The sequence below is a fragment of the Strongylocentrotus purpuratus genome, unplaced genomic scaffold (assembly GCF_000002235.5).
Source record: "Strongylocentrotus purpuratus isolate Spur 01 unplaced genomic scaffold, Spur_5.0 spur5_scaffold_13, whole genome shotgun sequence".
In the NCBI taxonomy this organism is placed as follows: Eukaryota; Metazoa; Echinodermata; class Echinoidea; order Camarodonta; family Strongylocentrotidae; genus Strongylocentrotus; species Strongylocentrotus purpuratus.
In genome coordinates, this window is record NW_022145598.1 from 12,788,061 (window position 1) to 12,807,846 (window position 19,786).

General features: G+C 40.8%; 1 protein-coding gene and 1 long non-coding RNA gene across 2 annotated transcripts; both read left to right on the forward strand.

The window, feature by feature from the left end:
- The first annotated feature begins 3,249 nt into the window (after positions 1 to 3,249).
- Positions 3,250 to 5,888, forward strand: LOC115922997. Its single transcript, XR_004063713.1, has 4 exons — positions 3,250 to 3,442; positions 4,434 to 4,703; positions 5,297 to 5,383; positions 5,694 to 5,888. It is a non-coding gene; the product is annotated as an uncharacterized LOC115922997 (long non-coding RNA).
- Positions 5,889 to 8,815: 2,927 nt separating this feature from the next.
- Positions 8,816 to 15,451, forward strand: LOC115923182. The gene is made up of 3 exons (XM_030983521.1): positions 8,816 to 8,993; positions 9,710 to 14,464; positions 15,428 to 15,451. Exons 2-3 carry the CDS (start codon positions 9,884 to 9,886, stop codon positions 15,449 to 15,451), a joined length of 4,605 nt encoding a protein of 1,534 aa, XP_030839381.1. The 5' UTR covers positions 8,816 to 8,993; positions 9,710 to 9,883.
- The last annotated feature ends 4,335 nt before the right edge of the window (positions 15,452 to 19,786 follow it).

Genomic DNA, 19,786 nt, shown 5'->3' on the forward strand with positions numbered 1-19,786 from the left:
TTTAAGGAAACGTCAAAGCTTCCGCGCTTTGCGCGGGAGGAGGAAAACTGAATTCAGACAAATAAGGGTTAAAAGTCGCGAACGGTACAACGAATCGTCTTCTTTCTATAATAATTAAATCAAACGTCTGAGCTTCTCGCGCTTGGCGCGGGAAGGGGGAAACTGAATTCAGACAATGATTAAGAATCGAAAACGGTACAACGAATCATTTTCCTTTCTTTATATTTTGATGAAACGCCAAAGAACGCCGGGAGGGGAAGCCTTCATCTAGACGAGTCGAGAACGATTCAACGAATCGCCTCTTTCTCTAATAATTTAATGAAACATCAAAACTGAATTCAGCTAAGGATTAAGAGTCTATAACAGTACACCGAATCATCTGCTTCTTTTTCTCATAGTTTAATGAAACGTCGCAGCTTCCGCGCTTAACGCGGGCGGGGGAGAAGCTGCATTCAGACAAGGATTAAGAGTCGAGCACGGTTCAACGAATCGTCTACTTTCTCTAATAAAATGTAATGAAAAGCCAAAACTTTCGCGCGAAGCGCGGGGGGAGGAAAACTGAATTCAGACAAATTAGGGTTAAGAGTCGCGAATGGTACAAACGTCTAAGCTTCTCGCGCTTCGCGCGGGAGGGGAAGCCTTCATTTAGACGAGTCAAAAACGATACAACGAATCGCTTCTTAACTTTCTCTAATAATTTAATGAAACGTCAAAACTGAATTCAGCTAAGTATTAAGAGACTATAACAGTACACCGAATCATCTGCTTTTCTCATAATTTAATGAAACGTCAAAACTTCCGCGCTTTGCGCAGGAGGATAACTGAATTCAGACAAATTAGGGTTAAGAGTCGTGAATGGTACAACGAATCGTCTTCTTTCTATGATAATTAAATCAAACGTCTAAGCTTCTCGCGCTTCGCGCGAAAAGGGGGAAACTGAATTCAGACAATGATTAAGAATCGAATACGGTACAACGAATCGTTTCCTCTATAATTTGATGAAACGCCAAAAATTCCGCGCTTCGCGCGGGAGGGGAAGCCTTCATTAAGGGTATGTTTATGCTCAACTTTTTCTGGCCAGAATCAGGCATCTGTTACGCGTTTAGTTCAAAACACGGTTGCGTCCTTTTTCACTTTTGTAGAATCACCGAAAAACGGCGATCACGATCGCCGATCGTAAACTCACAAAAAGGTGCGTTTACAATTTGTAAACGCGTTTAAATGGGGTCAACGCACTGACCTCTAGTGGGTCTACGTAGCATGCACAGTGAAAGTTTGCGAATCCAGCTGCAAGGCCAATTCAGGCCACCCAGCGAGAATTGCCTGGATGAGCCAGAGAAGTGAGCATAAACAGTACACGGTGGAACTGCGATTACGATGAGCGTTTATGATGTGCGTTTCAAATCGCTCATTCTGCCTTCAAAATTGGGCTTAAACGCACCCTTAGACTAGTCGAGAACGATACAACGAATCGCTTCTTTTCCTAATAATTTAAGGAAACGTCTAAGCTTCCGCGCTTCGCACGGGACGCCTATCACCCCCCCCCCCCCACACACACACACACACACACACACACACACACACACACACACACACACTTCCCTAATGAGCGTGCTCCGCGCGCTCATTAAGTGATTGCAAGCGAATTTCGCTTGCTCACTACTGCCCCTCCCTAAAATAAGATCCAACAACGGCTCCTCGCCTGCATTAAAATAAATAGCTATGATGCTGACTAAGTTGACGAAATAATTCATATATTTATGCCGTCAAAAAAAAAAAATCATTTGCGCATACGCAAGTACTAAAAAGTGCGTCCCAGAAAAAACGAAACCGAGAATTATAGACGTTTGATCATAACTTAATCACAATTATAATTGACAAAAATTATGACACATATTTGGAAAGCTGAGATCCTCCTCTGTCATCTGGTGTAACTCATATAATGCATATTTCACGCACGAGTGATTAAGATGACTTTGAAGAGAGGAAACCAAAAGTCATTTGGCGGATGGTATCTGAATTTCAAAGCATGCCTGCATGCTTGTCTGAGCGTTATAAAATGCCTTAAACCCTTGAGCTTCTGAGGGCTCCGCCCCCTGGACTCCATGCCTATTAGTGAACTGCCAGTGTCACAAATAAGGGATCTTTAGGCTCTTCTGACCTAAATAAATGCCTTAACCATTGAGCTTCCGGGGCTCTGCCCCCTGAACCAAACGTATGGCCCTAAGGCGGCCCCTGGATGCTCATCTGACCATCATCTATTGCCTAAAACCCCTGATCCTATGGGGGCTCCGCCCCTGGACCCCACGCCAAGGTGTGACTTGCCAGTGTCACAAGTTAGGTATCTAAATATGCTTATCTGACGGTAATTTAGTGTATAAAACCCATGAGCTTCTGGGGGCTCCGCCCCTGGACCCCGCACCAAGGTGTGACTTGCCAGTGTCACAAATAAGGTATCACAATATGCTCATCTGACGGTAATTTAATGTATAAAACCCCTGAGCTTCCGGGGCTCCGCCCCCTCGACCCCACCAGGAGCCCTAAGGCGGGCCCCTGCATACTTGACTGACCGTTATAAAATGCCTAAAACCCCTGAGCTTCTGGGCGCTCCGCCCCCTGGATCCAACGCCAATAAATGCCCTGCCAGTGTCACAAATAAGTGATCATTATGCTCATCTGACCGTAATTAAATGCCTAAACCCCTGAGCTTCTGGGGTCTCCGCCCCCTGGACCCAACCAATGGTCCTAAGGCTGGCCCCTGGATGCTCATCTGACCGTAATCTATTGCCTAAAACCCCTGAGCCTCCGCCCCCTGGACCCCATGCCAATTCGTGACCTGCCAGTGTCACAAATAAGGTATCACTATATGCTCATCTGACGGTAATTTAATGTATAAAACCCCTGAGCTTCTGGGGTCTCCGCCCCCTGGCCCCCACGCCAAATCGTGACCTGCCAGTGTCACAAATAAGGTATAAAAATATGCTCATCTGACCATAATTTATTGCCCAAAACCCCTGAGCTTCCGGGGGCTTCGCCCCCTGGACCCAACATTTCGTGACATGCCAGTGTCACAAATATTAAGGTTCACAATATGCTCATCTGATGGTTATTTAATGTATAAACCAGGAGCTTCTGGGGGCTCTGCCCCCTGGACCCCACACCAATTTGTTCGCCAGTGTCACTAAATTAAGGTATGAAAATATGCTCATCTGAACGCTCACGCTCACCAGGGGGGTGTTTCATCAACTAAAATCGATTTCGATTTCAAAAATCAATTTTAAGGCCGAATCAGTTTTAGCTTAAAACCGATACATGTGAGCTGTTTCATCAAATCGATTTTAAGCTAAAATAGATTTTTAGGTGTCTGCAATCAAGGCTAGTCAATTTGGGGTAAATCGATCACAAAATGGCCTTGCTTAACTACGGTGAGAGTCCTTGAAAAGTAAGTAAAATCTGTTTTTCTTTGAAAATATCAATTCTGTTGATAATAAATCTGTTATTTTGGAAGAAGAAAAGTGTTCCTCTCATTATTATGCAATTTCATTTTTGTGTAACTGAACGAAATATTAAATAAAATCAATTTATATCACTCTCCAAGTGGACGAATTGCACCGGTTCAACCATTTCAGTCCCATTCATATAAATTCATGCAGGTTCAATAGTAATTACCTAACGACGTGTATTATTCGGTTAGGACAGACAGGTACAAACTCATTAGTCTAGTTTATTCTTGCAGTAGTATTGTGGTTTTACTAGTTATGCTACTAGTTGTAGATTTGGGCTTAGAATCAAGATCTGAGCCTAGATCTAGGCCTAGGCCCTAGATATAGACTAGACCTAGACCTCTAGACTAGGTCTAGAGTCTACTACTAGACTAGATATAGATCTAGTCTAGCCTAGACCCTATCCCTTATTTATTTATGCATTGTCTTGTTTTTGTTGATATAGCATCTAGAGTCTAGAGACTAGTCTAGTCTAGGTCTAGATTTTCTAGACTCTAGATCTAGACAGTAGACTAGTCTAGCCTATAGATCTAGAGCTAGGTCTAGATCTAGGCCTAGGGTCTAATTATAAATGATAGATCTACTCTAGATGTAGATGTAGTCTAGAGTCTAGGTCTAGATCTACATGATACTTGATAGATCTAGATCTAGGGTAGATGTAGATTTCTAGACCTGTAAGTGAGGTGGGGGGGGGGGGGGGGTTAAAGAGCGCATTTCTTTTTGTTTTAGGTCCCGAATATTTGAAAATCATTTTTGGAAAATTTTGCTGATTTTAACATTTTTTGGGGGGGATGTGCCCCCTGTGCCCCCCCCCCCCCCCTTGATCCGTCCCTGGTATTAGGGGCCCCTAACACAATCCAACTCCAAGCTCTAGACTATAGAGGGTCTAGATCTATACTAGAGTTTTTTTATTTATTTTTTTAATTTCAGAGTCGGACTAAAAGATGGAGTGGACCACAAGTCGTATCCACCAAATAGACCTTGGCTTTAGTCCAAGACTCAAAAGTTCTCTTCTGCCGTGTCTCTACAGTCTTGGACTTCTCATTCTTCCTTGGCCTCAGGCTCAAGGAAAGGGTTTGGATATACAGAATGTACTCAAGCTCAATGTCTAGGTGTACAGCTATAGATCCTAATGTGCTAAGCGGCCTTGTGGAGTGATCTTCTTACTAGTACAATTTGCACACCAATAATAAAACAAAGGTAAGTTTTTTTTTTATGTGGTTCTTCTAGACCTATGTATAAATAGATTACTTATTTGTTGTTGAGTGTGTAAATCTTGATTTTCATTAAATTTTCTACGTACAATCGCAAACTGATAAATCCATGTGAGGTGGAAGTCAACTATGACATGTCTAAATCATAGATAAATTACTTCATCAGCCTGACTAATATTGTACAAATAATAGGGCAGCAATTAATGAATAAAGAGGTGATTGAACAAACTGTAAAGAGAATATATGTATGATGAAAGCTGCTCCGTTTGTTTTATACCTCTTTGCCTTCTACTCACGACAGGGGAATGTTCATTGAATCTGTGTACAACAGTGTTTGGTTCAAGAGCAGGGTATCCGAGATCAAGATTAGACTCCATAGTCAATCTTCCAAATGTCTAAAACTTACAATTTGGTTGGTAACAATGTCTTGGACCAAATACATGTAAATTACTGTTGTAATTACTGATAAAAATGTACTTATGTTCTTTTGAACACATTTGATACAGTGACAATTACTTTTCTGAAAAATAGATGTGCTCTCTTCATAACAAATATATGTATCTCTGTTTTAAATCCTAGGTTGCAAAATAAAGAGCTATGGCATCTGCATGTACTGCTAGTTCATGACAAATGAACATTTATTGTCTATCTCTTCAAATTGAAAGGGTAAGCAGTATCAGTTACCAAAATTGATCTATCATTTTTCATAATCCTTGTAAGAAGTCTAATACCCATCTTACCCATTCTGTTGATAAAACATACACAAATGGTAATGAAAGGATTTTTTTTTTTTTTTTTTATCCAAAGCAAACAATCATTTATCTTCTGTAACTATTTTTTATTCTCCTACTTTATTTATTTAGCAATTAAAGTATTTGAAATAATCATAAATACAAAAGTTGAAGATTGATTGAAAAGTAGTACTAGTATTTAGTAATTGATTCATTTATTACATAACTTTCAATTCCTATTCTAGACTGCAGAGCCTGAATTACCTGCAACGTTATGCTTCTTATGAAACATCAGCCAGCCTACAGATAGAAGCTCCCTTTTCCAGCTTTAAGCAAGAGGAACCACAATGAGATACAGATCTTGGTATCATGGACTGGTCACTTTTTACAACCAACACTACTTGTAAAATAAGATTTACAAATTAATTCCTATAAGCTATTAAAAATGCTCTAGTCAAGGTACTAAAATTTTGCCATCGAGTTTGAGGTTTTGGGTTTGATAAAATGTTAACATAAAATATTTTAAAGGAAGTAAACGTTTTAATGATACTTCCAAGATTTCCTATATTTTAAACAGAATTTTAGAATCTTGCAGAAGAAAAGAGAAGAAATAAAAAGCTATTATTCTGTCATGGAGGTTATTGTTACCAAACTCACATTACATAGATAATTTTGTTCATGGCAATAAATCTTAAAATATCAATTGGAATTTCTTAATTAGCAATTCATCTGAGCAGCAGTTTGATGACCTATTTGAAACTCTTCCTAGAGGCACTTCTTGCATGACTATGTATCGATAATTACCTGTTGGTGCTTAAAGTGCTATTGTAGCGATTGCACAACAACAAATACAAAATAAACAACAGAACATTGTGATTGAGTGAAAACAGATTTTTCCTGCAGGAAATATATTAACTCTGACTTATGTTGTCCTTAGAATTTTTTGTCAAAGCTGATAGAAAAGAATTGATGATTAATTTCATGTAGACAAACTATTGCATCAAGGAACCACATTCTCACCGACTGCGTGACCTTACATGACAATGTATATCATCCTTAGATTAACAACCGTATGAGTAACAGAAATATTTGTGACAAGTATTACTCTTTTAATCTCCATAAAGGTAACTCAAATAGAGAGTGGCAGATATCAGCTGCAGTAGTTTTAACAACTGGCTGATACTTTCATAGGAGCACTTTTATTTGTGTCCGATTTAAAATATTGTAATTGTATCCCTTGAATGTGTTTGCTATGCTCATCATTTACAAAATGTAGATTTCATTCATTTAAAGCATAAACATATTGATTATACTTTAAAATCTGTGTTAATTTTATTTTGTATGTATTTTTTTGTCTTTTAAGAAGATAAAAAGGGGGGGGGGGGGAGATGAATAGATGAGATTGTACGCTAGCGCATGGTGATAATAATTACATGATGATAAAGGGCAATGATGTGATTCAAGAATGGTGTGTTTGTATGCTGGTGAGTTATTGTTATAAGTAGGTGTTTATTTATTCATTTTTGTTCTTTATTTATTTTTTTGTGGGGGAAGGGGGGGGGGGTGTTCATGAAGAAACAAAATTACGGCAAGCAAAGCGTTGTGATGGGAGTGTCGTTTTATGTTAATGAGAGAGAGAGAGAGAATATGAAAGAAATAAGGACACATAATTGTAAGCGCATAAGGTAAAAAAAAATATAGAAAAAGGGGCACATAACAAAATGGAAAAGGGTCACTTCTAAGAAGAAAACATAAAAAGTTATTAGAAATAACAAGAGGAATCTTATAACAAAGTGAAACGGGACAAACTACATGAAGGAAAAGTGCACTTGTAATAAACAAAAAGGGATGTTAATCAGATGTAAAAGGGGCACTTAAACCCTATCTAGCATGGGTTATTTTGAAACTGCATAGCCTGGGGGGTCCGGGCCCCCTCCCCTGGAGAAAAAAACGTGTAAGAACACGTTAACTGTACCTTTTTTTTTTGGAGATGAGCCCTCTCCCCTGGCGCTCAAGGGGGGGGGGGGGTGATTTTTCAAATTTTCGAGGGCCCCCCCCCCCCCAAATAATTTGTTTTGATTGTTCACTACCCCCCCCCCCCCCCACTGAGCGAATTATCGGCCGGCTGTTTCGCTGCTAAATATTGTCTCACGAATTGGGCCCCCTCCCCGTGCCGCCGGCTGGATAAGGCCCCCCCCCCCCCCCCCCCAGGCTAGATAGGGTTAAGGGGAAAACGGACCGCCCATGTATTTTTGAAGAAGAAAATGGGCCATTGTGCTCCCCCCCCCCCCCCTCCAGAGTGCCACATTTGGTATTATTAGTGCCTTACTATGATGATTTTTTTTTAAAATGGTTATGAACAAAGATTTGTTCCCCCAAGAACATAATTCTTCATTTTCAGATGTATGTTCAAATTGAAGCTAGCCGACACTTGCGCCTTTGAAACCAATGAATGCTGAACATAGCATATCTATAATGCAATGAATAAGGATAAAATTGATTTAAAATTGATGTGGATCACACTCTAACTTAAAATCGATTTTAAGGCCAAAATCGATTTTATTTATTTAGTGAAACTGCTGCTAAAATCGAAATCAATTTTAAGCCCTTAAAATCGATCAAATCAATTTTATATCGATTTTAGGGCTTTAGTGAAACACCCCCCAGATCATAAGTACTATCCTCTCTACTTAGAGTATTGTTCAGCGAGGCCTGCATGTAAGAGTGGGGTGATGCGCATTTTTTTTTGGTCAACCCCCCCCCCCCCCAAAAAAAAAAAAAAAAAAGTTTTTGCTCATTTCGCCACTGCCGGTGTCACCATTACGTACCAATATTTGGCTCGCATAATTTCAATTTTGCCCCCCCCCCTAAGAAATCCTGGATCCGCGCCTGCTGTGGGGTGTCCTCCATCCAATATTTCCCTTTGTTTTTAGCATTTTGTCTATTGCTTAGGCCTATATAATTTTTATGAAAAGCACCCTCGTTTCGTATTATGAATAGCGACCCCTAAATCCTATTATGAATAGCGACCCTCATTTATTATTATGAATTGCAACCCTCTACTTCTTATATGAATAGCGACCCTCATTTCGTATTATGAATAACAACCCTCTACTCATATTATAAATAGCTAGCAACCCTCTTTTTCTATTATGAATAGCGACCCTCATTTTGTATCATGAATAGCGACCCTTTCCTCGTATTTTTTTTTCCTATTTATCCTCTTTCGAGGGACTTTATTTGTTTATATCATAAAATAACAGCTATTTACAACAGTGTTTAAATACAGAATTCATGCAGTTGTAACATATCATACAGATAGTACAGAACATGAAACTAATGTGACATAATCACTAACTAAAATAATGAAAACTGTTGCATACGATGTGGGGTATTATGACGTCAGAAGCGAAGTTTTGGTTATTTTGGGTTTAGCCATAGAGGGCAGTTGCGAATTTGTTAGGGAAACTAAAACACGTTGTTGCAGTTAGTTATCGGCACTGAAAGTGCACCATTTTTTGGTATTTTGACACAAGCCCAATGTTGTGAGTATTTATTTACCTCTGTTTATTGAAATATGATGACTATTGTTGTGTTTGATGCTATTGGTGATAAAAATGAAGAAATGCAAATAGTGTAAAATTAAGTAAGAAAATTGTTACTCACGTACGTAAATTTACGTTGTGTGTGGGCATGCAGTTGTGTATAAAGTCATTGGGTTAGAATTAATTTCGGTAAACGTAAAGAAGACAGATATGAATATGACAGAAAAGTTGTATTATTATTAGTTTCAGTGGATTATGTTAGAAATGTATGTACAGTATAAGCTGTCCAATATTCAGTTGGTTTTTTTTGGATTAGTATGAAAGACAAAATGTTTTATAAAGAGTAGTTGACAGAAAGTAGGTCAGGTATGCCAGGGGTCATTATAGATTGGTAGTCTTTCGTGGAGCCTGTTATTAAGATTTAGGTTACCACTAAATGATATGTTGGGCCTATTATGCTTTGGTAATTAATAGTGAGTCAATAGGTTGTATCAAAGGAGCTATGAACTCATCTTAGCAGAAATATGTAAAGATATTTCCTAACTCATATTATGCCATTTATTTACAGTTATTTACAAACCTGTTTATTATTTGACTGGATAAGATAAACAAATGTTGGATAGATTATTTGATTGTCATATCAGCTATGCTAAGTAGCATATTGGATGCATTATTCTAGTAATGCTTATGATTGTGTTTTTTATCTTTTATTAAAGGTTGAACCTTGCACCTGCCAGTTTGGAGTCTTGGTATCACAAAAGGGTGTCGCTGTGTTATTCATTCGTCAATGGTGTCTTTTGGTTAAGTGAATTAATCGTCAATCGTCAATCGTCAATCACATCAGTTCAACAACAGCTTGGTAGTGAGAGCTACAAGTCAAGAACGTCAAGATGAATACCATCAGTGAAGATGGTAATAATGAGACTGTGAAGTCCAGTGACGAGCTGGTTGGCCTTGGTGGTGCTGTTAACGTTGATGACATCACACCGCATGATTCAGTGAGCCAATGTGGGGGAAGCACTACTATCTCCACGTCATCCAAGTCCTCAAGGCTAAAGGCTATGGCGAGAAGGGCTGCTCTTGAGGCAGAAGCTGAAGCCTTAAGAGAGCAACAGGAGCTCGAGATGGAAGAATTCCGCTTGAAGCAACGCAAAGCCCAGCTGTTGCTGAAAACCCAGTTAAAGGTTGCTCAAGCTGAAGAGAGGGTGTATCAGCAAGATAATGCTCCATATGCACAGTCTGTTGCAGGAACAGGTGGACCTACTCCCGCAAGGTCATCCGTTGTGCCTTCAATCACGAATAACTACAAACCTGTTATGATGAAGCCAGATGAGGACGAAACTGTACCTTCTCCTCACACACAGACGGAAATGCTGCTGCTGCAATTACTGGAGCAAGGACAACGACAACAGCGGGGGCTGTTAGAGTCTGTATCCCTTCCTCATGCCACTCTGTCTACCTATCAAGGTGATCCGCTGAAGTACCATGAGTTTTGGAGGTCCTTTGAGAACAGTGTTGACCAAACTTCAGTAGACGACGCTGTCAAGCTGACACGCCTCCTGCACTATTGTGCTGGCGACGTTAAGAAGTTGCTTCAACCATGTATGATTATGAAGCCTACAGAGGGCTATCACAAGGCAAGGATTCTACTCAAAGAAAAGTATGCAAATCCAGTAATGATTGCTCATGCCTGGCTTAGAAAGGTTACTGAAGGAAAGAACATTGCTGCACAAGACAAACATGGACTAGCTGAAATGGCGGATGAAATCCAGATTTGTGTGCAGACGCTAGAAGCAGTAGGTCAGGCATCTGAGCTGACTTCTCAACATGTTCTGCTGAAGATAGTAGAGAGGCTACCATACCATCTGAGGACAGGATGGTTAAAAGTTGTAGGAAGAGCTAGAAAAGAGGGTCGACTTCCAGCTATTACGGATTTGGTTGCATTCTTGCAACAGATTTCAGATGAAGAGAATGACCCTGTCTTCGGTAGGCTGACAATTAGAGATCAAGGCAGTAAGATGTCAGCATTTAAGAAGTCTGGGAAGACATCGAGAGGGGTCTTTACTACTAGTACAGATGCTGAAGGCAGCAAGACACGGAGCTGCATTCAGTGCGGTGGAGAGCATTCCTTATTCGGCTGCAGTGAGTTTAAGCAACTCAAGATTGAGGACAGGCTTAAACTGGCCCAGAAGGAAAGATTGTGCTACAATTGTTTGAATAAAGGTCACATGACCAGGGACTGCAAGTTAAATAGGACATGCTCAGTAAGTGGGTGTAACAGGAAACACACCAAGTTTCTACACCTTATCAGACAGCCTTCACAGACTGATAGCACGGAGTCTCGGAGGGATATCGGAGAGTCATCAAGTGATGCCAGGAATTCACCAACGTCATCTGAAACGGAGGCAACTACTCATCACTCGTCATCCTCTCATGTTGCTGAAGAAAGTTGTAGTGTCATAGGGGCCGGTAGTAAAGTAGTGCTACCTATTGTTCCCGTTCGAGTACGAGCTAGAGGGAAAGAGGAGTATTTTGACACTTATGCCTTGTTAGACACATGTTCAACATCAACATTCTGCACTTTGGAGTTGACGCGTAAGATCGGGGCTGAAGGAACAGAGCAGAGCCTTTCCATGTCGACTCTAGACAAGTCAAGGATTGTCACAACATGTAAAGCAGTCAACCTGGAAGTTGAAAGTCTGTCAACTCAATATAGAGTCAGTCTCCATCATGTATTAGCCAAAGAGAAGATAAATGTTAGCAGTGCACTTGCTGCTGATAGAAGTGACATTCGCCAATTTGCCCACCTTGCAGATCTGAATCTACCGGCTGCTAGACCTCAAGACGTCATGCTACTAATTGGACAAGATGTGCCAGAAGTATTGGTACCAAAGGACGTTAAGTATGGCGAACCCGGGCAACCTTATGCTGTGAGGACGGCATTAGGATGGACCGTGAATGGACCAGTTGGGAACCGGCACAGAGACCATGACATATCGTCAAGCTTTATTTCCAGTGATGCTAATTTGGAGCTTCAAGTGGAAAGGTTCTGGTCACTTGAATCAGGGTCACTAGCAGGACAATCTAAGTGTATGTCTGTCAATGACAAGAGAGCTCTGAGAATTTGGGAGGATAGTATCCAGAAGAAGGGTGATCACTACCAGTTGTCTATACCCTTCAAAGAGAGACCCCAAGAACTGGCTGACAACATATATGTAGCAGAAAAAAGGCTACAGAGTCTTGGTAGGAGATTGAGGCGAGATGAGGATCTACACAGACGATATACCAAGGCTATGTCAGGATTGGTGGAGGATGGATATGCAGAGAGAGTAGAAGAAAGGAATGCAGGTTCAGGCAAACCTGTTTGGTATCTTCCTCACCATCCTGTTGAAAACCCTAACAAGCCGGGCAAGACAAGAATTGTGTTTGACTGTGCATCTACATACCAGGAAAGATCGCTCAATGATGCAGTTTTGCAAGGCCCTGACTTAACAAACACACTTCTGGGTGTTCTCTTGAGGTTTCGACAGGAGCCGATTGCCATTATGGGGGACATCCAAGCGATGTTCCATCAAGTACAAGTCCCGCCTGATGAAAGAGATATGCTGCGGTTTCTCTGGTGGCCAGAAGGAGATATTGAGAGACAGCCAATGGTCTACAGGATGTGTGTACACCTCTTTGGAGGGACCTGGTGTCCCAGTGTTTGCAGCTTTGTACTGAGGCATACCGCTGAAGACCAAGCCGAAGAATTCTCCCCAGACGCAGTAAACGTGGTAAAACGCAACTTTTATGTTGACGACTGCCTGGTATCAGTGAAGGAAGAAGATAAAGCAGTTCAACTCGTAGATGAGCTGAAGAGAATGCTGAAAGGAGGAGGTTTCAACCTCACAAAGTGGCTAAGCAATAGCCCAAAGGTAATGGAGTCTGTGCCTACTCATGACAGGGCAAAGGAAGTGGAAGGACTCGACTTAAGTTATGATACCTTACCGATTGAGAGGGCCCTGGGTGTCAAATGGAACATTGAACTAGATACCATGACGTATGGAATCACCCCGAAACACAAGCCCTGTACCCGTCGTGGAGTGCTGAGTGAGGTTTCCTCGGTATATGATCCGTACGGATTTGCAAGCCCATATGTGTTGAATGCCAAGATCATTTTGCAAGAGCTCACGGCTATGAAATTGGATTGGGATGAGCCATTGCCAGAGAAGCAGCGTGAGAGCTGGCTGAACTGGAAGAGAGATCTGCTGCTTATGGAGGATTTCAACATCAGCAGGTGCCTAAAGCCTCATGATTTCGGAGATGTGACGGAGTACCAATTGCACCACTTTTCTGATGCTTCAGAGAGGGCATATGGTGTGGCCTCTTATCTCCGAGTGACGAACCAGGAGGGCAAGGTCTATTGCAGTCTAGTAATGGCCAGGACTCGGCTCACTCCGCTGAAGAGAGTTACGATACCTAGACTGGAATTGATGGCAGCGACGCTTGCTGTGAGACTCGATGGTATGCTGAGACGTGAGCTAGACTTCACCCTGAGTGACTCTGTGTTCTGGAGTGACAGCACTATAGTGCTCCAGTATATCAAGAATGTGGAAAGACGATTCCACACATTCGTCGGAAACAGGATTGCAGTAATCCATGAAGGATCTGACCAAAAGCAGTGGCACTACGTCAACACTCGGCAGAATCCGGCTGACGATGTCTCAAGAGGGATGACAGCTGAGGCGTTAACAACCAGCGAGAGATGGGTGAGTGGACCCAGCTTCTTATGGTGTGAGAATGAGTCAAGGCCTGCAAGTCAAGTCTTAAATGATGTCAGTCTAGATGGCGACCCTGAAGTTAAGAGCAAGGACAAGGCTGGGGTTTATATGACAACTCTCTCAGAAGAAACTGCCTTAATGAACAAACTTCTTGAACACTACTCCTCGTGGCACAGGTTGAAGAAAGCAGTTTGCTGGCTACGGAGGTACTTGAAATGGCTGAGATGTAAATGTACACAGGGTCCTGAAGGCATTTCAGCTGAACTTTTGCATGGAAGCTTGGTGGTGGAAGAGATGAAGGACGCAGAGGAGAAAATTCTGCAATATGTACAAGCAGTCAGCTTCCCTCATGAGATGTCAACCTTGCAGGCTGAGCAGAATGACAGTGCACACCAAGAACAGAGCTGTAAATTGGTCAAGAAGACAAGTCCAATCTACAAGCTAGACCCAAGGATGATAAATGGCCTACTGAGGGTAGGAGGAAGGCTTGGCAAGGCAATGTTGCAAGAGGAGGCGAAGCACCCAATTATACTTCGCAATGATAGTCATGTCGCCAAGCTTATCCTGAGTGAAATCCATGAGGCATCGGGACATAGTGGCAGAAATCATATGTTGTCTTGCCTCAACCAGAAATATTGGATTCCTGCTGCTGGCTCTGTGATCAGAAGGATACTGACTAGATGTGTTGTGTGCAGAAGGCAGCGAGGGAAGGTTCTTGAGCAAAAGATGGCGGACTTGCCAGTTGACCGGCTTATTTCAGATGAGCCCCCCTTTTCAAGAGTTGGAATTGATTATTTTGGACCGTTGGAAGTGAAAAGGGGTCGGAGTGTCGTAAAGAGATATGGGGTGCTATTCACATGTCTTACTGTGAGAGCAGTGCACCTTGAGATGGCAGATTCCCTTGACACAAGCTCTTGCATTAATGCTATCAGACGCTTCATTGCACGGAGGGGAAATGTGAGAGAAATTAGATCTGATAACGGCACTAATTTGGTTGGAGCAGAGAGAGAACTGAGGACCGAAATACAAAGTTGGAACCAGGCTCAGATACATGATACTGTGGCGTTTTTGGACCCCACCCCTCTATTTTTTCCCTTTTAATTAAACAATTGGTGGGTAAATAAAATATACATGTTTATCTTTCATATGGACTTGGATAGATAAATAAACTTTCGATAAATCTTTTTTTTTTACCACACCAAATACAATGTGTGGGACTGGAATTCCTCTCTTAAAGTGAGACACCTTATGTCACCTTTTTAAACTTTAATGCTCAAGAATTACACATACATGTATAATGTTATGGAAGCAGGTACTCACCTTTGGTATTTCTCGTAGTATTAGATTTCCTTGGTAACTATTTTGTATTATTCCTGTGAGATAATGTACACATGTATGCGCGTTCAGGAATTTACCTTTTAAACTTCCCGCAAGAGATTTTGAGTTGCATTGAATGTGACGTAGAGGGTGCTATTTTATTCAGAGATTTGGTTATCTGGCCGGTCGGCCTGGTTAAAAGTGGCGCGTAAATATGTGTGAACTTTTGACCAATCACGTTGCCGGATTGGAGGGGTATAAATACGGGGCGGGAGACACAAATTTGGCACAAGTTCTCAGATCGCCATTTTGGAAGACCATTCGGACGTTCTCAATTCATTCTTATTCTCTTCTCAGCTTTCACCCAAAGAAGCATTGTAAGTACCAATTTTATTCAAATTAAATAGGAATAATTAAAGGGAAGATGGAAAATTAATATGGAATGCAGTTCTTACTGATTTAATGAATTTATTATCTAAATGTGGGATTTTAGGAGGAAATTGAATTCGATTTACAAATTCAGATTTTAGATTTGGATCGTTGGTAATATAATTCCCGATATAGTTCTTCAGTACTTTCACATCTAATGGAGATAATGATATTGATGTATGAAGTGTATGATGTGATATTTTCAGACTGAATTCTGGAATTAATTGTGTGCTTATTGAAATATGTTGAAATGTCCAAATTATTCTAAGTGTCGACCTTTTGGTCTCTAGAGTCTACTTACACTTCTGAAATATTCTAAGTGTCACTGTTTTGGCTCTGATAGGACTTACACAGAAAAGACAACTCATTCATTGCATCCTTGTATATAATTATTTATTATAGAACTGAACAACATGTGTGGAAGGAACATATGTCCTCGTTCGTACTGCAGGGTCTGGGACCCTGGCATTATTTATTCAGACCTTTACTGGTTGGAAATTGATGGATTTTCAATACTTTAAGACTTTCTAATACTTCAATACTTTAATATGTTAATACTTTGACATCTTAAATCTTAGTCTTCTGACTAAGCTATCTGGAAGAGTTAAGTGTGTCTCAAAAGTGCCTTTATACATAAACTTTTACCTTGTTCAATATGGTTGTAGAATATACATACAAATATTCTAAGTGTAGACCTTTCGGTAACCTGCACTAAGTATTTTTGGTAACTGTTAACCTTAGAAAATATTCTAAGTTCAGACCTTTCGGTCACTTGTATTATTAAAATATTCTAAGTATTCTAAGGTAACTGTTTACCTTAGAAAATATTCTAAGTTCAGACCTTTCGGTCACTTGCTCTATTAAAGTATTCTAAGTATTTTTGGTAACTGTTACCTTAGGAAATATTCTAAGTTCAGACCTTTCGGTCATAAACTTGTACGGAATTGAAGTACATGTATTCATAAATGCTTACTAGATATCATAATCAATGCATGTTTAGTCTTAGGCGGTGTCACTAGTTCCCCCCCCCCTCCCCTTTCAGGATATCAGGTCAGATGATTTTTGGCTACAGAACAGAATGCAATTTCTGTTAGATGAACATGTTATCAGACTGCCTTCAGTTTTGATGATCAGTTAGATGATTTTGGCTACAGAACAGAATGCAATTTCTGTTAGATGATCATGTTATCAGACTGCCTTCAGTTTTGATGATCAGTCAGTGAGGTACTAGAACCAAGATCAGAGGACTTGGAAGTTGACCATCTCCCCCCCCCCCCTCCCTTCTCTTCCTGCTAGTCCACCGCCATGCATTGATTTAGTAATTACATTTTATATATTTGTGAATTTAGAGTTAAACTCTGAGAAGTTATGGTTCAGATTAAACAAGAGAGTTGTTCCCTCGTTAAGATATCTTTAGACATAGTTTCTGGGAGATAATATCTCTGAGGCCAGTTTCTATTAAGCGTCGGTTTCTGAAAGTAGCACTGACCAGAAGGTAGTGACTACGTTTTAAGATGGGAAAGTTTGGTTCAGGTATGCCCAGGAGGGGAGAAATGGTGTTGGCAAGTTGAGAAGCGAGGTTTATTGATATACGAAAGGATGTGTTTAAGCGCTGGTCGCAACAACACGGTTTAGGCCAAGGGGATAATGAGTATGAAAAGAAGAGTTAACACTGACTTGGGAACTAGGATCGAATAAAGACAGAAACGTTGGAACGAAATTTAAATAACTTATAAATATTTGTACTCCAAGTGGATTAAAATACCATGTAACCTAGACTAAGTTGTATCTTTACCATCGTTGCGGAATTCATTCCACCAGTTACTGTTTTATACATTATTAAAGTTCAAGTTAAACGTTATTACAAAGTATTCTTGCATTATTCATTGAAGCAATTGCCTGACCAATTATTGTAGACCTGATTGATAAAGAAGATGTTGATGGAGAGGTAACTACAATTGTCAAGTGAGAGCGAGAGAGAAAATGATGAGTTTAGATTGATTTATTTAGCCAACAGTTTGCTTGATGCAAACGGCCCTATTACGCCATTGATTCCAGCTCGGATAAGTTTGAGAGACAGAGAGTAAGGGAAATGCGAGACTATGCAGCGAGAGGCTAAGTGAGTACTCTGTGGTACCTATCCCTGAGTAGTGTGGAGTGAACGTATGCATGTGCGGGAAAATGCCTAAGTTCTGTACGTGGTTATCGTGCAATATTGATACACGTTGCTAATGGTATGTGAATGAGTAGCGACAAGCCTATGATGGAAGAGAGATTATTCAGAATAAACAATTAGACAGAGTATCAGAGTACAGAATATTTACCAGTATTTCTTGACTTGTTCCTTTTTAATCTACAAGAAGCTGAATGCATCATGAGGAACATCTTGGTGAATTCTGTCGGGATTTCTTGAGCACACTAAGACGAATGGCTCCTAATTTGTAACATGGGCGCATGGTGTCTGATTGAATGGCACTTGGCACGCATTACTCTTAGCCAATCAGCGGCAATCCTTTCCCCCCATTTTCTATGCATAATTAACTCTCTTGCAGTCTTGCATTGTTACGTCACAAGGAAAGACAATTCATATTGTGACGTAGTTTTCCATTTAGATTGGGATCAACTGGAGAAACCTCAGTTGATCCAGGGGTCATGTCCCTATATCACCATGTGGTGGCAGCAATTTCTATTTAGACTCATTTGTTGAGAAGGTGTTTTGCGTCCCGCGTCACATTGGTGGCAGCGGTGGGATGGCTAAGTAATATCAAATATTTTTGTTGAATATAATTATAGGAGATGAGTGTTGGTCAGGCATTGCTTTACAGTAGAGAAATATAGATAATAGAATTAAAAATATTATATTACTTTGTAACACTATTATTGTACCTTATTAGGCTGTACATGTACAGTATGTAGCTTAAGTGTGGCACAAATTAGAAACCTTATTTCTATACATTGTAAGAGACACACTTGACTAGCAAAATTAAATTAAACAAAATAAAAATACTGAATGAAAGAGAAAACCATTTTCTCTTTCATCTAGGTCATAATGGACTTAGAAAACAAAAACGTTGCTGTAAATCCCCAAGCTGAGCACGTTAGTGGAGCCGATAGTCCAAAACGTTGGGCCAATGATGTGACTGACCCAGAAGTGGTAGTACATGTTGGAGGGTTCGGCGATTCCATTCCAGAAGAGGGTCGACAAGAGTACACGTCACAGGAGTTTCGGTTAGATGCTCAGTATGTTGATAGTAGAGACCCAACTGAGGTGGTAGGTCGCACAAGAAGAACCTCTTTCCGGAAAGATGTACTACCCGAGAAGTTTGGCGGTAAAATGCCGTGGCTGGACTATCGACGACATTTTGAAGTGTGCATGAACTTCAATGGTTGGAGTGACTTGGAAGCGGGACAATATCTAGCAACTAGACTGCATGGTCCGGCACTGAAAGTACTTGGAAGTTTGGCTCCACATGAGAGAATTACGTACAGTAAACTGGCAAGTCAGTTGGGACAAAGATTTGGTCCAGGAGAGAACGCTGAAAACTTTCTCATTGAGTTGAGAATGAGACGAAGACGTAAAGATGAATCATTGCAAGAGCTGGGACAAGCAATCCGCGATTTGACAAGTCTTGCTTACCCGGAATTGAATAGCGACGCCAGGGAGCGCCTTGCTAGAGGACATTTTTCAGATGCGTTAGAAGAGCAGGAAATCAGAGCGGGAATATTCCGAGCACATCCAACAACCCTTGATGAGGCTATCCGTGCTGCTCTTGCCACTGAATCCTTCATGAAGTCAGAGAGGGTGAGAGATCGTTTCAAGCCGACTCGTCAGATTCGCTCAATGGACAACAAGGTTGAACCAGTTCCTGTAGATGAGAAGACAAGAAGAGAGATTCAAGAATTAAAGTCAAGTATGCAACGACTTACTACAATGATGGAAAAGTTGATGGTTAATCCTAAAGTTGGCAGTAACAATGGAGTTTGTTATTTCTGCCGGGAACCAGGACATGTTATCAGGGACTGCCCTAACAAAAATCAAACTCAGGGAAACGACAACAGGCCTTCCCAATGGGCCATGGGACGGCCACGCCCCCAGCAAGGCCCCAGGGCATAAGAGACAATTTGGAAGTGGATTTGCCTAATGCAATTTGTACCATACATGAAAATCAAGATGGCATGTTTGTTCCTATTAGAATTTTTGGTGTTATAGTGTTATTTCTTATTGATACGGGAGCCATGGTTACCGTTTTGAACAATCAAGTGCATGGAAGACTAGCAGAAATCAAA

Bases quoted from the DNA above. Each gene is read 5' to 3' on its own strand.
- LOC115923182 (XM_030983521.1), top strand. From the start codon at position 9,884: ATGAATACCATCAGTGAAGATGGTAATAATGAGACTGTGAAGTCCAGT. The intron at 14,465-15,427 runs GTTCTTGAGCAA...TTCTCTTCTCAG, and splicing joins GCAGAAGGCAGCGAGGGAAG to CTTTCACCCAAAGAAGCATT.